General features: G+C 40.4%; 2 protein-coding genes across 3 annotated transcripts in view; both read left to right on the forward strand.

Annotated features, from left to right (window-relative positions):
• Positions 1 to 5,533, forward strand: part of KNL1 (kinetochore scaffold 1) — a 75,995-nt gene extending 70,462 nt beyond the window's left edge. For both annotated transcript variants that reach the window (XM_032343301.1, XM_032343302.1), the window contains 4 exons: positions 436 to 545; positions 1,414 to 1,532; positions 2,877 to 2,999; positions 3,749 to 5,533. In XM_032343301.1, coding sequence (XP_032199192.1) covers positions 436 to 545; positions 1,414 to 1,532; positions 2,877 to 2,999; positions 3,749 to 3,878 — 482 coding nt within the window. In that variant the 3' untranslated portion in view covers positions 3,879 to 5,533. The remainder of the gene's footprint in view (positions 1 to 435; positions 546 to 1,413; positions 1,533 to 2,876; positions 3,000 to 3,748) is intronic.
• A 6,908-nt stretch (positions 5,534 to 12,441) lies between these two features.
• The window catches only part of RAD51 (RAD51 recombinase), a 32,562-nt gene continuing 25,633 nt past the window's right edge, over positions 12,442 to 19,370 (forward strand). Inside the window, exons 1-2 of the mRNA XM_032343308.1 lie at positions 12,442 to 12,914; positions 19,196 to 19,298. Coding sequence (XP_032199199.1) covers positions 19,212 to 19,298 — 87 coding nt within the window. The 5' untranslated portion in view covers positions 12,442 to 12,914; positions 19,196 to 19,211. The remainder of the gene's footprint in view (positions 12,915 to 19,195; positions 19,299 to 19,370) is intronic.

Below are 19,370 nucleotides of genomic sequence, written 5' to 3' on the forward strand. Positions count from 1 at the left end.
GGGAGTCAGGATTTAAACTCATTTGTGTTACATTAAACTTATGGTTTTAAGCAAGCTCTATTCCATATATGATAAAGGCTTGAGTTTTTATAAGAATGTCTGTGGGGCACCTGGGTGGCTCAGCTGGTTAAGCATCTGCCTTTGGCTCAGGTCATGATCCCAGGGTTCTGGGATTGAGTCCTGCATCAGGCTCCTTGCTCAGTGGAGAGCCTGCTTCTCCTTCTCCCAATCCCCTGCTTGTGCTCTCTCTGTCAAATAAATAAAATCTTTAAAAAAAAGTCTATGTGCACTATATACACATTGATATATGTGCTTGAAAATAAAATGGAGAGGATACTTAAATACCTAGTAGTTTGAAGTTATTTCTAGCTTATGTGTATAAGATATTTGAAAATAAGTAATACCCTGTTTTGATTTGTTTTTTTCCTTCCTCAGAGGATCAAGCTCCTCCTTCTTCCCGTTTAGTTCATAATCTTATTTTCCAGTACATTGAGGAACAAGAATCCTGGAAGAAAAAATGTACAACACAGCATCAAGTACCTAAGGTAAATCTGATTGAAATATTTTAAAGGAAAATTATGTTATCTGTCCCAAAAAACAGAACTGAAATGTTAAGTATATAACACTAGATCCTGAAACTATAAAAATATTGTTTAACTTCAAGAGATTCTTTATAAAAGAGCCACTAAAGGAAGTGGTAACGTGGCCAAGTGGTCTAAAAAAGCCATTAAAGGGGCGCCTGGGTGGCTTAGTGGGTTGGGCCTCTGCCTTTGGCTCGGGTCATGATCTCAGAGTCCTGGGATCGAGCCCCGCATCCAGCTCTCTGCTCGGTGGGGAGCCTGCTTCCCCCCGACCACCTCTGCCTGCCTGTGATCGATCTCTCTCTCTCTCTCTCTCTCTCTCCGTGTCAAATAAATAAATAAATCTTTAAAAATAAAAAAATAAAAAAGCCATTAAAAATTGAAATGTTTGGGGGCGCCTGGGTGGCTCAGTGGGTTAAGGCCTCTGCCTTCGGCTCGGGTCGTGATCCCAGGGTCCTGGGATCGAGCCCCGCATCGGGCTCTCTGCTCGGCGGGGAGCCTGCTTCTCCATCTCTCTCTGCCTGCCTCTCTGCATACTTGTGATCTCTGTCTGTCAAATGAATAAATAAAAAATCTTTAAAAAAAAAAAAATTGAAATGTGTGGGGCACCTGGGTAGCTCAGTGGGTTAAAGCCTCTGCTTTCGGCTCAGGTCATGATCCCAGGGTGCTGGGATCGAGCCCCGCATCTGGCTATCTGCTCCGCAGGGAGCCTGCTTCCTCTTCTCTCTCTCTCTCTGCCTACCTGCGATCTCTCTCTGTCAAATAAATAAATAAAATCTTTAAAAAAAAAAAATTGAAATGTTTTCATAATTTTTCTCCCAATTTTTCCTAGATGCTTCAAGAAGTCTCACTGGTAGTGAGCCATTGTAGACTCCTTGGAGAGGAAATTGAGTTTTTAAAGAGATGGGGACCAAATTATAACCTAATGAACATAGATGTGACTAATACTGAGTAAGTATATTAGTTCCCCAGGGCTGCCATAACAAAGTACTACAAACTGAGTGGCTTAAACAACCACAGTTTATTGTTCACAGTTCTGGAGGCTAGAAGTCTGAGATCAAGAACTTAACAGGGTTGGTTCTTTCCGAGGAGCTGTGCGGGAGAGTCTATTCCATGACTGTCTCTTATGTTCTAGTGATTTGCTGGCATACCTTGGCTTTAAATACATAATCCTAGTATCTGCTTTCATCTTCACATGATGTGCTTCCTGTGTGCATGTTTGTGTCCGAATGTCCCCTTTTTATAAGGACACCAATCATTTTGGGTTAGGACACCATCTCACTCCAGTAAGACCTCATCTTAACTAATTAAATCTTCAGTTACCTTATTTTCAAAATAAGGTCACATTCTGAGATACTGGAGGTGAGGGTTTCAACATGGATGGCAGGAGGGGACATAGGTCAACCTGTAACAGTAAATAATGAGTAAAAAATGTATTAAAGGGACGCCTGGGTGGCTCAGTGGGTTAAGCCTTTGCCTTCGGCTCAGGTCGTGATCTCAGGGTCCTGGGATCAAGCCCCGCGTGGGGCTCTCTGCTCAGCGGGGAACCTGTTTCCTCCCTCTCTCTCTGCCTGCCTCTGCCTACTTGTGATCTCTCTCTCTCTCTGTCAAATAAATAAATAAAATATATTTTTAAAATGTATTAAAAATGATTTAATGAGTTTTATGGCCAACAATGAAAATGATACTAGTAATAATAATCTTTGTTCCAGATTTTTTTTTAATATTTTATTTATTTATTTGACAGAGATCACAAGTAGGCAGAGAAGCAGGCAGAGAGAGAGGAAAGGAAGCAGGTTACCCACTGAGCAGAAAGCCTGATGTGGGGCTCTATCCCAGGACCCTGGGATCATGACCTGAGCCAAAGGCAGAGGCCTTAACCCACTGAGCCACCCAGGCGACTCTGTTCCAGGTTTTTTACCCACTGTCCATTTAATAAGGACAAGTAAATAATGTACCATCTAAGTTTCACATATGAGTATAAAAGGAAAATGTATTTGTTTCACTCTGTTTTTTGTTTTGTATTTTTTTTTTTAAAGATTTTATTTATTTATTTGACAGAGAAATCACAAGTAGGCAGATAGGCAGGCAGACAGAGAGAGAAGGGGAAGCAGGCTCGCCGCTGAGCAAAGAGCCCGATGCGGGGCTCGATCCCAGGACTCTGGGATCATGACCTGAGCCGAAGGCAGAGGCTTTAACCTACTGAGCCACCCAGGCGCCCCTTGTTTTGTATTTTTAATTGAAGATCTTGTCTTTTATAGATTGAGACTTTTTTTTTTTTTTTTTTTTTTTTAGATTGAGACTTTTATTCTCCAGCTCTACAGCATTTGCAAAATTTGAGATAACTTTGCCTCTCTCAGTCCATTTTCCAACTGTCCCATTACCTTTCTCCATTCAAAATCACGTTGGAAACATTGGGTAAGTAAAGAGCCAACAGGATAGGGCTCCTGAGTACTTTTTTACCTATGTTATATCATTTGAAGGAACTCTCAAAGTGGTCAGAAATAATGTATACCATTATTGGAGATACCAGTAATGGATAATCCATAGTGAGTGCCAGTTGTCACTTCTGACTTCATTTTGAAAAATTTGTTCTCTTAAAGTCAGTGGCCTTCATTTCTAGTTCCAGTGGATGCTGGAGATAATTGGTCTATTCTTTTATACTTGCTCTACTTTTTGAATACTCTTAACCTAAAACAGGAATGAAGAAGGGAAAAAATGGGCATAAGCTTAGTCCAGATCATATATAAATAACTTCTATGGACTTAAAAACAGAATAATCATGTAATCACTTAATAATCACTTAAAAAGTTGTGTAATCATAATGCTTTTGTAACCAGATATAATAATATTTCATTCCGACTATATATTTTGTGAATTTTTAGACACACTGCTGACAGTTTTTAAGATAGTAGAGTTTACAATACACCCACCTCAAATCCATCGCCCAACAGTTGTTATTTTTAGCTAAGTCAAGATACCTCATAGTTCATAAAGGATTGCTCTTAGGCCTTGTTTTTGGAATCTCAGTTCCTGTTGGACAGGCTATTTCTAGAAATGCCTATCTGTGCTTTCTAAGAGACTCAGAGACCATACCCAAAAACATGAATTCCAATGAAATGGAGGTAAGTTTACAGAAAAATTAATGAAACTTTTGTTCTTTCCAGCCAAGATGAAATCACTGCAATTCTATCTAAAGTGCCACTGGAGGACAACTACCTAAAGAATGTAGTCAAGCAAATTTACCAAGATCTGCTTCAGGACTGCCATTTCTACCACCAGACGCATGGACTATAGCTAGAAGACCAAGCACAGTGCACTTCATAATGATATTATGTCAGCTTATCTATCTCTGCTTAATTTTTGTCTTTAGGTCCTTGAAAGAAGCCTAGTAAAATTCCTTCTGATGACGTTACAGTTAATTTGTATGCTTGGTTTTTAAATCTCTGCAGTCAGGAATGATGGATCGCCTCAAACTGCATATTATCAAACTGCCAATCTTTTTACAAGAGGTTTAAATAGTAGAACACTTAGGGAAAATTTCTTCTAATTAAAGTTGTGCCCTCTGATATAGAACAAGCCCTGAGAAGTAACTTAAGTATAAGAAGAGCTGTCCCCAGTAACAAAAACATTAACCATTTCCTCATATACAGAACTATGATTTTTAAGTTGCCTGGCTTCTGTCTACCAGATATTTCTGGAATAGAGATATATCTGTCTACAAACTATTCATCCTTTTTTTTCTCCATTCCAGAAATGTTAAGAAAAAACAATATCCCTCAGCTATTCAAATGGTTGCCATCTTTTCTTGAGGACGTTGCCTTCTTTTATTATATAATGTCTATCAATGTTTTCTTATGTATAGTTTTGTAGAGAAAGTTAATTCATTGTGGCTCAGTACATATATGTAAAAAAATTTTTTTTTTGTATATTTTTGATGTAGCAAGGAGATATATATAGAAATATGTAGCACTGTATAGAGAGATACTCTTCTGTCTGGGCAGTTTCCATCTTTCTGAAGGATGCTTTACACCAAGATTCTCAGTCTCTTTCTATTAAGTAATGGTACTTCAAACAATATCACATTTGAAACTACCAGTTTTGTCAATTTCTGGCAGTAGTAATGAATTTAATGTGAATATTTGTTTCTCAAGCCATACACAAATATAAGAATATTCATTGATACTGAATGATCAGTATTATCTTTGAGATAGATAAATATGAGAAAACTTCAACCCAAACTTTATTCAAATCCTAATCATGATAAATTTTGTTTCTTTTATATCTAATTCTAAAGTATATATGTATTTTTAAACTAATTCAACTTAACATTTTGCTTTATACTTTAAGATCAGGTTAAAGTCCTATAGGTCCCATGAATATTATCTTCGCTCTTGAATTGGCTTTTACTTCTGAGCCTTTGGTCAAGAAGATCACATGGTCCTTTAAGCTTCAAAAGTCAACATAAAATTTATTTTCCATAAAAATCAAGATGATGTTCTTTATTTCCATGAACTTCTTGAAAAACTTCTAAAGTCACCAATATTGTCTGTTTTCCATGAAATTTAAATTACTTTTCTTAATGGAGTTGTTTCATTTCTTTTCTGTAAACCTGGAAAGTAGAAGTTTTGTTTTGCATTTTGGTAACCTGGTATGGACCAACTCCAGGAATGATTTGGCTTATAATTATGGTCTCTGCTTCCTGAGTTTGCCTACATAATTGTAATATTTACTTAATTGTTTGCATTTGTATTTGTTCAAAGGATTGGCTATTTTTATATAATTTTTTGGAAATTGTTCCTTCACTGTTTAGAAGCAGGTTGGTTTTTGCACTATTAAAATAAGTTTATTATAGGAAATCTTTTTAAGCAGTGTCTCTTTATGAAGTGAAGAGGTTTTTTGTTCTTTGTTTTTTTACCATATATTCAATAAACATTTGAAGATAAACCAAAGAAAGCTTCTTCTAGAATCACCCACTTATTTGAAAACTGAGATAAGATTAAAATATGTCAGAACCTGAGTATAAGAACCAGATACAAACCACAGTTATTTCTTTTTTTTTTTTTTTTTTTTTATTTATTTGACAGACAGAGATCACAAGTAGGCAGAAAGGCAGGCAGAGAGAGAGGGGAAGAAGCAGGCTCCCTGCAGAGCAGAGAGCCCGATGTGGGGCTCAATCCCAGGACCCCGGGACCATGACCTGAGCTGAAGGCAGAGGCTTTAACCCACTGAGCCACCCAGGTGCCCCTACAAACTGCAGTTATTTCTATGTCTAGGTCTCTGAAAGACAGTAAAAGAAAACTATTTGAAGTTTCTCAGGAAACTATTATTTCTTTTTTTTTTTATTTTTTAATGTTTTAAATTTCTTTTTAGTGTATCAGAATTCATTGTTTATGCACCACACTGTGCTCTATATAATACGTGCCCTCCATAATACCCACCAGGCTCATCCAACTTCCCACCCCCCACACTTCAAAACCCTCAGATTGTTTTTCAGAGTCCATAGTCTCTCATGGTTCATTTCCCTGAAACTATCATTTCTATGAGCTAATGGAGTGGTTCTCAAAGCCTAGTCCCTAGGCTAGTAGTGTCAGCTTCACCCCAAACCTGCTGAATCAGAAACACTAAGGGTGGGGACCAGTATTCTGTGTTGTGGTTTTTTTCCTTTTCTTTCTTTTCCTTTTTTTTTTTTTTTTTTTTAAGATTTCCTTCATTTATTTGACAGAGAGATAGGGAGAGAGCACAAGTAAGCAGAGCGGCAGCAGAGGGAGAGAGAGAAGCAGGCTCTCGCTAAGCAAGGGAGCCCAATGTGGGGCTCAATTCCAGGACCCTGGAATCATAACCTGAGCTGCTTAACCAACTGAGTCACCCAGTCTCGGGTTTTTTTCTTTATTTTTTTAAAACAACTTCACCAAGGGGCACCTGGGTGACTCATCTATTAGGCCTCTGCCTTCGTGATCTCAGGGTCTTAGGGTCAAGCGCCATTTTGGACTCCTTGCTCTATGTGGAGCCTGCTCCTCCCTCACCCTCTGCTGCCACTCTCCCCGCTTGTGCTCTCTCTCTCTCTCTGTGTCAAATAAATAAATAAAATCTTAAAAAAAAAAAAACTTCACTGAAATATAATTGACATCATACAATTCACCTATTAAATTACACAGCTTGGGGAATGCCTGGGTGGCTCAGTCGGTTGGGCATCTGCCTTCGGCTCGGGGCATGATCACATGCCCTGGGAGTGAGTCCCACATCAGGCTCCTCACTCAGTGGGAAGCCTGCTTGTCCCTCTGCCTTCTGCTACCCCTGCTTGTGCACACTTGCTCGCTCTCTCCCTGACAAATAAAATCTTTAAAGTGCATGGTTGGGATACCAGGGTGACTCAGTTAAGCAACTGCCTTTGGCTCAGGTCATGAGCCTGGGATCAAGCCCTAAGCTGGGCTCCTTGCTCAGTGGGAGCCTGCTTCTCCCTCTCCTGCCAACTGCTCCCCCTGCTTATGCATGCACGCTTGTGCTCTCTCTCGTTATCTCTCTCACTGTCAAATAAATAAAATCTTACAAAAAATAAAATATTTAAAAAGTGGTATATATACACAAAGGAATACTACTCAAAAAAAAAAAAAGAAATACTACTCAAAAAAAAGAAACCTTACCATTTGCAATGACATGAATGGAACTAGAGGGTATTACGCTATGCGAAATAATCAGAGAAAGACAACTATATGATCTCATTTGTGGAATTTAAGAAACAAAACAGGATCATAAGGGAAGAGAGGAAAAGTTAAAACAAGAAGAAATCAGAGAGTGAGACAAACTGTAAGAGACTCTTAATTATAGGAAACAAAGTGGAGGGTTTCTAGGGGGAAGGGGGATAGTGGGATAGGGAAACTGGGTGATAGACATTAAAGAAGGCTCATGAGGGGTGCCTGGGTTGGTCAGTGGGTTAAAGCCTGTGCCTTCAGCTCAGGTCATGATCTCAGGGTCCTGGGATCAAGCCCTGCATCGGGCTTTCTGCTCAGCAGGGACCCTGCTTCCCTCTCTCTCTGCCTGCCTCTCTGCCTACTTGTGATCTCTGTCTGTCAAAGAAATAAAGTATTGAAAAAAAAAAAAGGGCACGATGTAATGAGCAATGGGTATTAGACTGATGAATCACTAACCTCCACCTCTAAAACCAATAGTATGTTATATGTTAATTGAACTTAGATTTTTAAAAAATGAAACTGTGATAGTTGTTTGCCAAATTTCCTCCTAATTTACCGTTTTATTTGACTTCATTATAGGTTTTGCCATTTAGAGTTTTAAAGATAAGTAGTCAAATGTATCAATATTTTCTTTTATGACTTATGAGTTTGTGTTATATTTAGATTCTCCCTACTGTAAAATCGATGATTTCTCTTAGAACTTTTATGGTTTAATACTTTACATTTATGTCTTTAAATCGATTGGGAATTTATCCTAACAAAGGTTAAGGATCCAAATTATTTTTTTTTCTAGATGGCTATGGGGCTATCCCAGCACCATTTAATAAATAGGCTATTTTCCCCACTGATTTGGAATGCTTTTTTTATCATATACTAGATTTCTCTACCTATTCATATCTGAGTGCGGTAGGCAAAGTAGTAGACACCACCCCGCCCCGCCACACCCAGATGTCCACATCCCAAAACCTGTGAATGTCACTTTACATGGCGGTAGGAACTCTGCAGAGCTTTTGAAGGATCTTGCATGGGGAGACTATCTTGGATTATCTGGGTAGGCCCAATGTAATCACAAGGTTTTTTAATAAGAGGAAGTCAGGATGTCAGAGTCGGAGAAGGAGATGTGATCATGGAAATAGATCAGAGTGTTGACTTTGATGAGGGAGGAAAGGACCTTGAGCCAAAGAATTTGGATACCTCTAGAGACTGGAAAAGGCAAGGAACAGATTTTCTCCTAGGACCTCCTGAAGGGACACAATTCTGTCAACACCTTGCTTTTAACCCATTAGGAATTCTGATCTCCAGAATTGTAAGATGATACATTTTTTTTAAGCCATATATTTGTGGTAATTTGTTACAGCAGCAACAGGAAACTAAGACACTGATTAAACTGTTCTGTTCTATTGACCTATGTTATTGTAAAAGTCCTTTGTAATTTTTATAGCTTTTTGTTTGTTTGTTTGTTTTTTGAGGAGAGAGTTGGGGAGGGGCACGGGAAAGGGAGAGAGAGAATCTTAAGCAGGCTCCACACTTAGCACAGAGTCCAACACAGGACTCCATCTCATGGCCCTGAGATTATGACCTGAGCCAAGATCAAGAGTGAGATGCTTAACCTACTGAGCCACCCAGGTGGCCCTGTAATTATTACAGTTTCATAATATGTTTTAACATCTGGTCATTTCAGGCCCTTAGGTTTTCCTAGCTCTTCTTGCTTTTTTATTTTATCATATAAAGGTAAGAACTAGGGTGCCTGGGTGGCTCAGTGGGTTGGGCCGCTGCCTTCGGCTCGGGTCGTGATCTCGGGGTCCTGGGGTCGAGTCCCACATCGGGCTCTCTGCTTAGCAGGAGCCTGCTTCCTCCTCTCTCTCTCTGCCTGCCTCTCTGCCTACTCGTGATCTCTCTTTGTCAAATAAATAAATAAAATCTTTAAAAAATAAAATAAAATAAAATAAAAAAATAAAGGTAAGAACTAGCTTGTTTTCTTCCCCAAAAACTCTTAATGTAATTTGTACTGAAATCACGTTATATTAAATTTAATGAACAGCTCATCAACAATTGATATCTTTAAGATATGAGTCTTCCACCAGTATATTTTTTCTGTTTTGTGTCCTTTGTTAATATCTTAAAATTTTCTTTATATTGGATGTGCACTTATTAGACTTATTCCAAGGCATTTTATATTTTTGTTACAATTTTTCAAATTATCATAATAAAAACAAGATAAATTCAAACCGACAGTGCAAATAATATACAAAAGATTATAGATGAAGGCAAAGTCATCCAAAATATCACTAGTGAACATCCTTCCACATACTAGGTTTTCTTAGCCATAAAGGGCAATGGCTATTGGGTAGGCAACTAATGGTGATTGCCGTGAAGTGCATTGGGATTTCTGTTGTGAATTCATTGATGTTGATGAATTTTCAACTTTATAATTTTGAGCCTTCTCTGGGAGGATGGTTTTAGAGATTTTTCCATAAAAATCCTGAACATTTTTTTTTTAAGATTATTTATTTATTTATTTGACAGACAGAGATCACAAGTAGGCAGAGAGGCAGGCTCCCTGGTGAGCAGAGAGCCTGATGTGGGGCTCGATCCCAAGACCCTGGGTTCATGTCAGGAGCCAAAGACAGAAGCTTTAACCAATGAGCCATCCAGGCGCCCCCTGAACATTTTTTTTTAAAAGATGATCCTGAACATTTCTAAAAGCGTATTCCTAGACACTTATGGTTTTTGTTACAACTGTGAGTGGGATCATTTTGCATTATATTGTCTACTTAGTTACTAAGACTTAATAAAGTGCTGATCTTTTTATATTTTCATAATTGGTTACACTAATGTACTTTCTTATTGTCCCTTAAACTATCCAGGTATATAATCATATCTGTAAATCTTTCTGAACACTTACATCTTTTTTTATTATCTTGAATTATTACACCCTGTGACATTTCCTAAACAATGGTAAATAATAGTGGCAATAGACAATTTTCTTTGTTTCTTTTTTACATAAGTAATCTCTATATACACAACGTGGAGCTCAAACTCACAGCCTACAGCCCCGAAATTAAGTCATGTGCTCCTCATACTGAGCCAACCAGGAGCCCCAGTTCTTGGTTTTAATGAAAGTATTTCTAACATTTCACAAGTAAACAAACAAAAGCAGCTTGTTAGGAGTATCTGCTTTTTTCTTGATCATGCTAAGGAAGCATCCAATTCCTTTCTCCCATTTTCCCCATTAATGAGGAATTAATGTCAAATTTTATTGCTTTTTCAAAGTGAAATTAACCATATGGGCTTCTCCTTGACCTGTTAAAGTGGTCAATTATAATAGATTTCCCCATACTGGATCATCCTTGCACTACTCAATTGGATCACTTGGACAAGACAGTGGGTTTCCCTTCCGGATTTCCCTTACTATGCTCCAGGTTGACTGTGTCAGGAAATTATTATCCTTGAGACAAAAGGTTAGGTTTCTCATGATTAAGTTTTTTTTTTTACTAGAGGTTACCTCTTTGAGATTTCAAATAGGTCACTGGACGTAATCTAGGATATATTCAAAACTTTTCCACTATGCACTTAAACATATTCATATGGATTGCTAACTTAACTGTTAGCAAGAACACTAGTTTGTCTTATTTCCAAATGTTTAGTGTGTTGTCTTGGAAGAAAAGAACGGAAAACTACTCAAACTGGTTTAAGCAGAAGAAATGGAAGGGAGATTTATTGGCATTTAGGAGTATTTCATAGATCTCGAGAATAGTAAGCACTGTTGGGCTCCTGAGAAATTGGAAAGATTTGGAAAACAGATTTTAAATTTGTTCCTTTCTGTCTCATTCTCTCTCACTTTCTTGGTCTCTTAATTTCTTAGTCTTCCTGTAAAAGGGGTTTCTCTGGTTTGACAACCACACAGTCACAGGAATTTGATTTTAATGAAAGGTCAAAGTCACATGTGATTTCATTCAACCAAGAGGGGTTTGCAGATGCTCTAAGGAAAGGGTGTGAAGGGGAGGTAAATGTGGGTATATTTGGGGGCGCCTGGGAGGCTCAGTGGGTTAAGCCTCTGCCTTCCGCTGAGGCCATGATCTCAGGGTTCTAGGATCGACGCCCCCCCCCCCAGGTGAGGCTCTCTGCTCAGCAGGGAACCTGGTTCCCTCTTTCTCTGACTGTCTTTCTGCCTACTTCTGATTTCTCTCTGTCAAATAAAATCTTTTTTTTTAAGTGGGTATATTTGGTATGGCAGTTACTATTATCCCCAGATACTATTTATATAATTACTGTTAGGTTGAGTCTGCCTCCAGAATGCTTCCTGAATCTGTTCTGTCATTGATCAAACTCAAGGAAGCCTTCATCCCTTGTCCAAAATATTGCAAGAACTTCCTGACAGTTTTTGCTATCTTTACTCTTTTCTGAAATCTGTCATTGTCACAAGACAACGGTGGGAGGATTGAATAAAAACTTCATGAACTTTAAAACATCCCACAAAGATAAAGTAGTGGTGGGGGAAAAAACAGATCATAGGAGTCTTCTGCTTAAAATTTTTCATTGATTTCCCCATTACCTAAAGAATAAAGATTAAAGCTCCACACATGGTCATAACTTTCTTCATAACTTGAACTAAATATTAACTTCACAGAATCCGCGCCTCCAGGACTCTTTTCCTCCCTCATCAGACAATTCTATGGCTTGACCACGTCGTTAAATTCCATGCCCATACTGTTCTATATGGTTATGTCCTCCATCTCCTCTTCTTTGCCCAGGAAACCCCATTCACCCTTTAAAACCAGAATATAGGTCAAACTTTCCAGAAAACTATGAGAAGGTAATCATGTCTTCTTCCTCTTGCAAATCTCTAGCAAATTACCAAGACATGACTAGTATTTCAGGCATTTTCTCCCCTTCACTAGCTCTGTTTTCCGGTTTCATCTGTCTACTCGAACATCCTCGGCTCTACCACATCCAGAGACCTGAAAAACGTCAGGCTGCAGGAATTTGACATGACGAAGTCGGAAGCTCAGAGCAAACACAGGCTTAGATACTTTGGAAGCAAATCGAGAACACCTCTGTTAAACCAGGCTTTTCCGCAGAGGGGCTGAGGCGCTAAAAACGCCAGGCGCCCGCGGTGCATACTGGGAGTTGGAGTCTCCGGCCGACCCCACTACCTCTTGGAAGTTGTAGTCCTTGGTCAAGTGAAAGAGAAGACTTTGGCGACTTCCAAACTGTGAATTAGTTCTTAGGGGTAAACGGAAAAGAGAACTCCTTGACATCATGCAACATCAAGATCCTTGGGCCCACCTCCCAATCGCGAGCAGCGGCAGGGCGGGCTAGACTGTGGCGCCGAGGTGGGCGGGGAGACGTTACGTTGACGCTGGCGTGACCCTTCCGGTGCATTTGGCGGGATCTCCGAAAGCCGCCGGGCGGGGAGAGTTGTGCGGCCACTCTTCGTCTGAGGAGAGCTAACGCTCCTGGGGGGCGTAGTTGGGACCTAAAACTCGCGTGGGTTGTGTGCAGGAGGCCGGCCCAAGGGAGTAGAGAAGTTAGCAGCAAGGAGGGCGTCTGGAATCCGTCCGGGGTCGGTCGCGGACCAGACCAGCGGACATAAGTCGGAGCGTGCAGCCCGCCCGAGTGAGAAGCGCTGCGGACCGAGGTGAGTGTGAGGTGTAGACCTGGTCCCTTTCTACGTCGGGGTACGTCCCCGCATTAACCCGACCGGGCCTGTGGTCTGGCCGCCGGCTTATGCGCCCCTCTGCGCCGCATGAGAAAGCGGAGTTGGCGCGGCGGAGCAGGGGCATGCCTGGGCCCAGCCCACCGTCAGAGCTGGTTGTGGCGAAAACAAGCGGTCCCCAGGCTCCAGAGCTGGGAGGGAACCTAGAACCCTTCATTTCCAACACCCATTTTATGGGCGGGGGCGAGAAAGCCGAGATCCAGAGGGGTGTACCAATTTAATGTCACAGCTGTTTATGTCAGAGCCAGGGTTTCCGGATTTTTGGTCAGTCCACTTTCCATTACTCCGTGCTTTGCTTACCAAGTACCCGCCTCCAGTTTCCTCAAAGGTGTTTTCATTACCTAATGCGGAAGACTGTTCCCGTGATACCTAGGGACTCCTCTCCAGTGAGGTTTCGTTGTTTTTTTTTTTAACTTCTAAAGTGTAGTGTAATATGCATATAGAAGATGCACAGATCAGAAGTGTATAGAGCTCTGAATTATTTCAAAGAGAATATACCTATGTAATGACTACTCAGGTCAATAAATAGAATGTTGTCGGCATCCCAGAAACTTCCCTTGTTCCCACTGTAGTATGAACCTTTTTCTACCCAGAGGTAACCGCTCTATTGACTTCTAACATCACTGACTAAGTTTGCCTTTGTTTGAATTTTGTATAAGTGATACTGATTATATTTTTGTGTCTGGTTTTGCTCAACATTCTGTCTGTAGATTCATACATATCTTTGTATATAGTAATAGTTCTTTTTTGTTGCCATATTGGATCCCTTCTTCTTTCTGCCTATGGTGGACATTCGGTTGGTTTCTAGTTTCTGACTTTTTTTTTTTAATATTTTATTTATTTATTTGACAGAGAGAGAGAGAGAGAGATCACAAGTAGACAGACAGGGGGAAGCAGGCTCCCCGTGGAGCAGAGAGCCGGATGCAGGTCTCAATCCCAGGACCCTGAGATCATGCCCCGAGTGGAAGGCAGAGACTTAACCCACTGAGCCACCCAGACGCCCCTAGTTTCTGACTTTTAAAAGGAGAAAGGCTGCTGAGAACATTCCTATATATATTTTGGTGCACATGTGTCTGCTTTTCAGTTGGTTAGTAATACAGTGTTGAAATTCCTGGGTGGTAGCATTTGTTTATATTCAACTTCCATATTTGTTTATTTACTCTTGTTAAACATTTGATTTATTTGTCAGAGAGCATAAGCAGGGGGTGCGGCAGAGGGGGGGTGAGAAGCAGGCTCTCAGCTGAGCAAGGACATTGTATCCCAGGGCCCTGGGATCACAACAAGCAGAAGGCACGTGCTTACCCAACTGAGCCACCCAGTTTACATTTAATGCCAGTTTTCTAAAGTATAAATTTACATTCAGACCAGCAGTGTATGAATGCTTAGTTGTTACGTTCAGACCATCAGTGTATGAATGTTTAGTTGTTTCACATGCTTGCCAACACTTGATGTTGTTGATCTTTTTAATTTTATCTATTTTGGTGACATATAGAAATACCTCATGGTTTTAATTTTCCTGATAATCAGGTTGAGCTTTGTTGGTTCATATGTTTATTGTTGATGTTTGTTTGGCTTTTTTTTCTTTTTAAGATTTTATTTATTTATTTGACAGACAGAGACCACAAGTAGGCAGAGAGGCAAGCAGAGAGGGGGAAGCAGGCTCCCTGAAGAGCAGAGAGCCAGATGTGGGGCTTGATCCCAGGACCCTGGGATCATGACCTGAGCCAAAGGCAGAGGCTTAATCCACTGAGCCACCTAGGCACCCCTGGTGGTTCATATGTTTACTAGATATCTTCTACCCTAAAGTGCTTTCTCAGATCTGTTTTTCTATTGAGTTGTTCTTTCTTGCTTATTTTTTTTTTTTAAAGATTTTATTTATTTATTTCACAGACAGAGATCACAAGTAGGCAGAGAGGCAGGCAGAGAGAGAGAGAGAGAGAGAGGGAAGCAGGCTTCCTGCGGAGCAGAGAGCCCGATGTGGGGCTCGATCCCAAGACCCTGAGATCATGACCCGAGCCGTAGGCAGCAGCCCAAACCACTGAGCCACCCAGGCGCCCCTTTCTTGCTGATTTGAAGTTATATATATATATATATACACACAAATTTTTTTTAAGAATTTATTTATTTAGGGGCTCCTGGATGGGTTAAGCCGCTTCCTTCGGCTCAGGGTCCTGAGATCGAGTCCCGCATCGGGCTCTCTGCTCAGCAGGGAGCCTGCTTCCCTCTCTCTCTCTGCCTGCCTCTCTATCTACTTGTGATCTCTCTCTGTCAAATAAATAAATAAAATCTTTTAAAAAAAAAAGATTTTTTTTATTTATTTGACAGAGAGAGAGAGCACAAGTAGACAGAGTGGCAGGCAGAGGGAAAGGGAGAAGCAGGCTCTCTGCTGAGCAAGGAGCCCGACGTGGGGCCCCATCCCAGGATCTTGGGATCCTGACCTGAGCTGAAGGCAGACACTTAACTGACTGAGCCATCCAGGTGCCCCTGAAGTTTTTTATATATTTTAATTATCAGCCTTGTTTGTATATGTGGTAAATATACTGTAGTTTGACTTTTTGTTTTCTTAGTAGTGTCTTTTGATAGAAGTTCTAAGTTTAAATGTAGTCCAATTTTTCAGTCTTTTCTTTTTTCATTATTGCTTTATGTATCCAGTTCAAAAAATCTTTGTCATAAAGTCGTGAAGATACTCACTTATATTCCAAAAGTTTTGTTTTAAGTCTTACATTTAGGTCTGTAATTGAATTGGAAATGGATGGTTCTTCTGTATGTGGGGTGAGGGGGTGGTTTATTCTGTAAGGCTCTCGCATCAACCCAGCACTGTTTATTCAAAAGACAGTCCTTTCTCCATTACTCTGCAGGTCTGTCTTTTTCATAGATTATGAAGGGAGATATGGGTTTTTTTGGTATTTTTTAATTAAATATTTTATTTATTTACTTGACAGAGGGGTAGGGAGCACAACTAGGCAGAGTGGCAAACAGAGGGAGAGGAAGAAGCAGGCTCTTTACTGAGCAGGGAGCCTGATTCCGGGCTTGAACCCAGGACCCTGGGATCATGACCCGAGCCCTCCAGGTTCCCTTATGAAGGGAGATATTTAAATTTAAGTTCCATTCAGGTGATCCTGATATTTAGCACTATCATAGACACACATTATGTTAAATCAGCTACCTAAGACATGTGCATCAACAACAAATGATCATTTCTTAAGAAGACACAGATGGCAAACAGACACATGAAAAGGTACTCAACATCACTAATCAGGGAACTGCAAACCAGAACCACAATGAGGTATCACCTCCCTTCTGTCACAATGGCTAAAATGAAAAAGGTAAATAAGGGATCCTGACTGGTGAGAATGTGGATATAAAGGAACCCTATGAACTGTTGGTGCACTAATTTACATTTAGTGTAGCTTCTATGGAAAACAGTATGGAGGTTCCTCAAAAAATTAAAAATAGAAATACCATGTGATCCAAAATTTCCACTACAGGGTATTTACTCAAAGAAAATGAAAATGTTAACTTGAAAAAAATAAAAGCTCCCCAATGATTACTGCAGCATTATTTACAATAGCCAAGATATGAAAGCAACCCAAGTGTTCATCCATACATGAATGGATAAAGGAGATATGGTAGGTATGTTTTATGTATGTATAATACCTACAGTGGAATATTACTCAGCCTGTAAAAAGAATGAGATCTTCCCATTTGCAACAATATGGAGGGACCTAGAGGGTAGTATACTAAGTGAAATAAGTCTTACAGAGAAAGACAAATACCATATGATTTCATTTGCATGTGGAGTGTAAAAATACAAAAATAAATGAAAGCAGGAACAGACCCATAAATACAGAGAGAAATGATAACTCCCAGAGGGGAGGAACAGGAACGGGCAAAATGGGTGAAAGTGAGTGAGAGGCACAGACTTCCAGTAACAGAACAAAGGAGTAAAAGTCAAAGTAAAAAAAAAAAACCCACCAAAAAACAAAGGAGTAAAAGGTACAGCATAGGGAATATAGTCAGTGGTCTTGTGTTGTATGGTGACAGATGGTCGCTACACTTGTGGTGAGCATAGCGTAACATACAGAGTTATCAGAGCACTATGCTGTACACCTAAAATTAATGGGACATTGTGAATCAACTATACTTTTTTAAAAAGGGAAAAAATGGACCTCTTTTGTCAAGTCTTGAAGAATGGAGATTTCATGTGTTATCTTTAAGTTAAATTTATCCAGATTGTTAAATTGTTCAGATTGTTTTGGTGTGATTTTAATTCATTTATTCTTGTGAACATTAAGACTTGTTCACTTTTGGGGCGCCTGGGTGGCTCAGTGGGTTGGGCCGCTGCCTTCGGCTCAGGTCATGATCTCGGGGTCCTGGGATCAAGTCCCACATAGGGCTCTCTGCTGAGCAGGGAGCCTGCTTCCTCCTCTCTCTCTCTGCCTGCCTCTCTGCTTACTTGTGATCTCTCTCTGTCAAATAAATAAATAAAATCTTTAAAAAAAAAAAAAAGACTTCACTTTTGGGGTGCTAGGGTAGTCCAGTTGGGTAAGCCTCTGACTCTTGGGTTTGGCTGAGGTTATGGTCTCAGAATCATGAGATCCAGCCCTTTTGGGCTCCACACTAGGCACAGAGCCTGCTTAAGATTCTCCCTCTTCCTCTGCCACTACCCCTCACCCCTGCCCTGCATTCTCTCTCTCCCCATCCCTAAAAAAAGTTTTGCTCACTTTTACTAACATCTTTGAAGATAATTAAAATTTTTTGTTCTCCATTACTTTCAACCTGAGCAATCTTAACTATCATAATAACCTGACTAGGTGTAGGCCTAATGCTCTATGGATTTCAGACTGAGCAGGGTTCTTGAATGTTATTCATTTGTGCATTTTTTAAAAGATTTTATTTATTTATTTGACAGACAGAGATCACAGGTAGGCAGAGAGGCAGGTAGAGTAGGGGGAAACAGGGTTCCTGCTGAGCAGGGCCCAATGCAGTGCTTAATCCCAGGACCCTGAGATTATGACCTGAGCCAAAGGCAGAGGCTTAACCCACTGAGCCACCCAGGCACCCCTCATTTGTGTATTCAATGGGGTCTGAAATTGATTAAAATGGTAATGTTTAAATTCCAGACATTCCCCCCGCTTTTTTTTTTTTTTTTAAGATTATTTATTTATTTGAGAGAGAGAGAGCGAGCACACATGCCTGCATGAGCCAGGGGAAGGGCAGAGAGGTAGACTCCCCATTGAGCAGGGATCCTGATGTGGGACTTGATCCTACGACTCTGGAATCATGATCTGAGCTGAAGGCAGGCGCTTAACCAGCTGAGCCACTCAGGCACCCTAAATTTCACACATTCCTATTGGAAGCAGAATATGTGACTACAAGCTATCATCCTTGGCTGCGATGAGAAGTACTTTCATCTCAGTCTACTGCCTTATCAGGAGTAGAGGCTTATGGGCAGTCATTCAGTACTTTCATTTCACTCCTCTCCCACCACCCCCAAACCCTACTTGCTTGAAGGGAACAATAAAATTGAAACAGTTTAATGAACTTTCACCAGTTAAATTTTTTGTTTTTTTGTTTTTTGTTTTTCAAATTTTAAGTAGAGTCTTGCAAAGTCCACTTTGGTTTACCAAATACTTGCCAAACACCTAACATTTCATGTATCATGGCGTGTACACAAATTGTACACAAATAAATAACTTGGCCCCTACCCTCAAGGAATGTGAAGCAGGAATGTGAACTGGGGACATAGTTGGTCTAGTTAAGCTGTGCATCTTTAAGAAGCACACTAGTCCTGGCTCTTCCTAAACTGTATCTGATAGAAGTAGCTAGGTGGAGGGACACCTGGGTGGCTCAGTTGGTTAAGCCGATACCTTTGGCTCAGGTCCTGTTCCCAGAGTCCTGGGATCGAGTCCCATAGCGGGCTCCTTGCTCAGCGGGGAGCCTGCTTCTCTCTCTGCCTCTGCCTGCCACTCTGCCTGCTTGTGTTCTCTCTCTCTCTCTCTAACAAATAAGTAAATAAAGTCTTTAAAAACAAAACAAAACAAAACTGTCTAGTGGAAGGGAAAGCTGGTGAGATATGTTCTTTTTTCCTGCCATGGGTAGGTCAGTGATTAGACCAAAAGACTAACAAGTAATTCTTCAGAGATTTATTTCAAAACGAACTTTGCAACTCTTAACTTTTTCTGGCCATCTGTATTTTTCAGTATTGAATGCTGAGTAATGGCTATGCAAATGCAGCTTGAAGCAAATGCAGATACTTCAGTGGAAGAAGAAAGCTTTGGCCCACAGCCTATTTCACGGTTAGAGGTATGTGCTTAGTTGTTAATTTTAGAATTATAATGCTAGATTACAGTCTCCTACCTGTTGGGAGAACTTAGA

Source organism: Mustela erminea, chromosome 5 (genome assembly GCF_009829155.1).
Source record: "Mustela erminea isolate mMusErm1 chromosome 5, mMusErm1.Pri, whole genome shotgun sequence".
Classification (NCBI taxonomy): domain Eukaryota; kingdom Metazoa; phylum Chordata; class Mammalia; order Carnivora; family Mustelidae; genus Mustela; species Mustela erminea.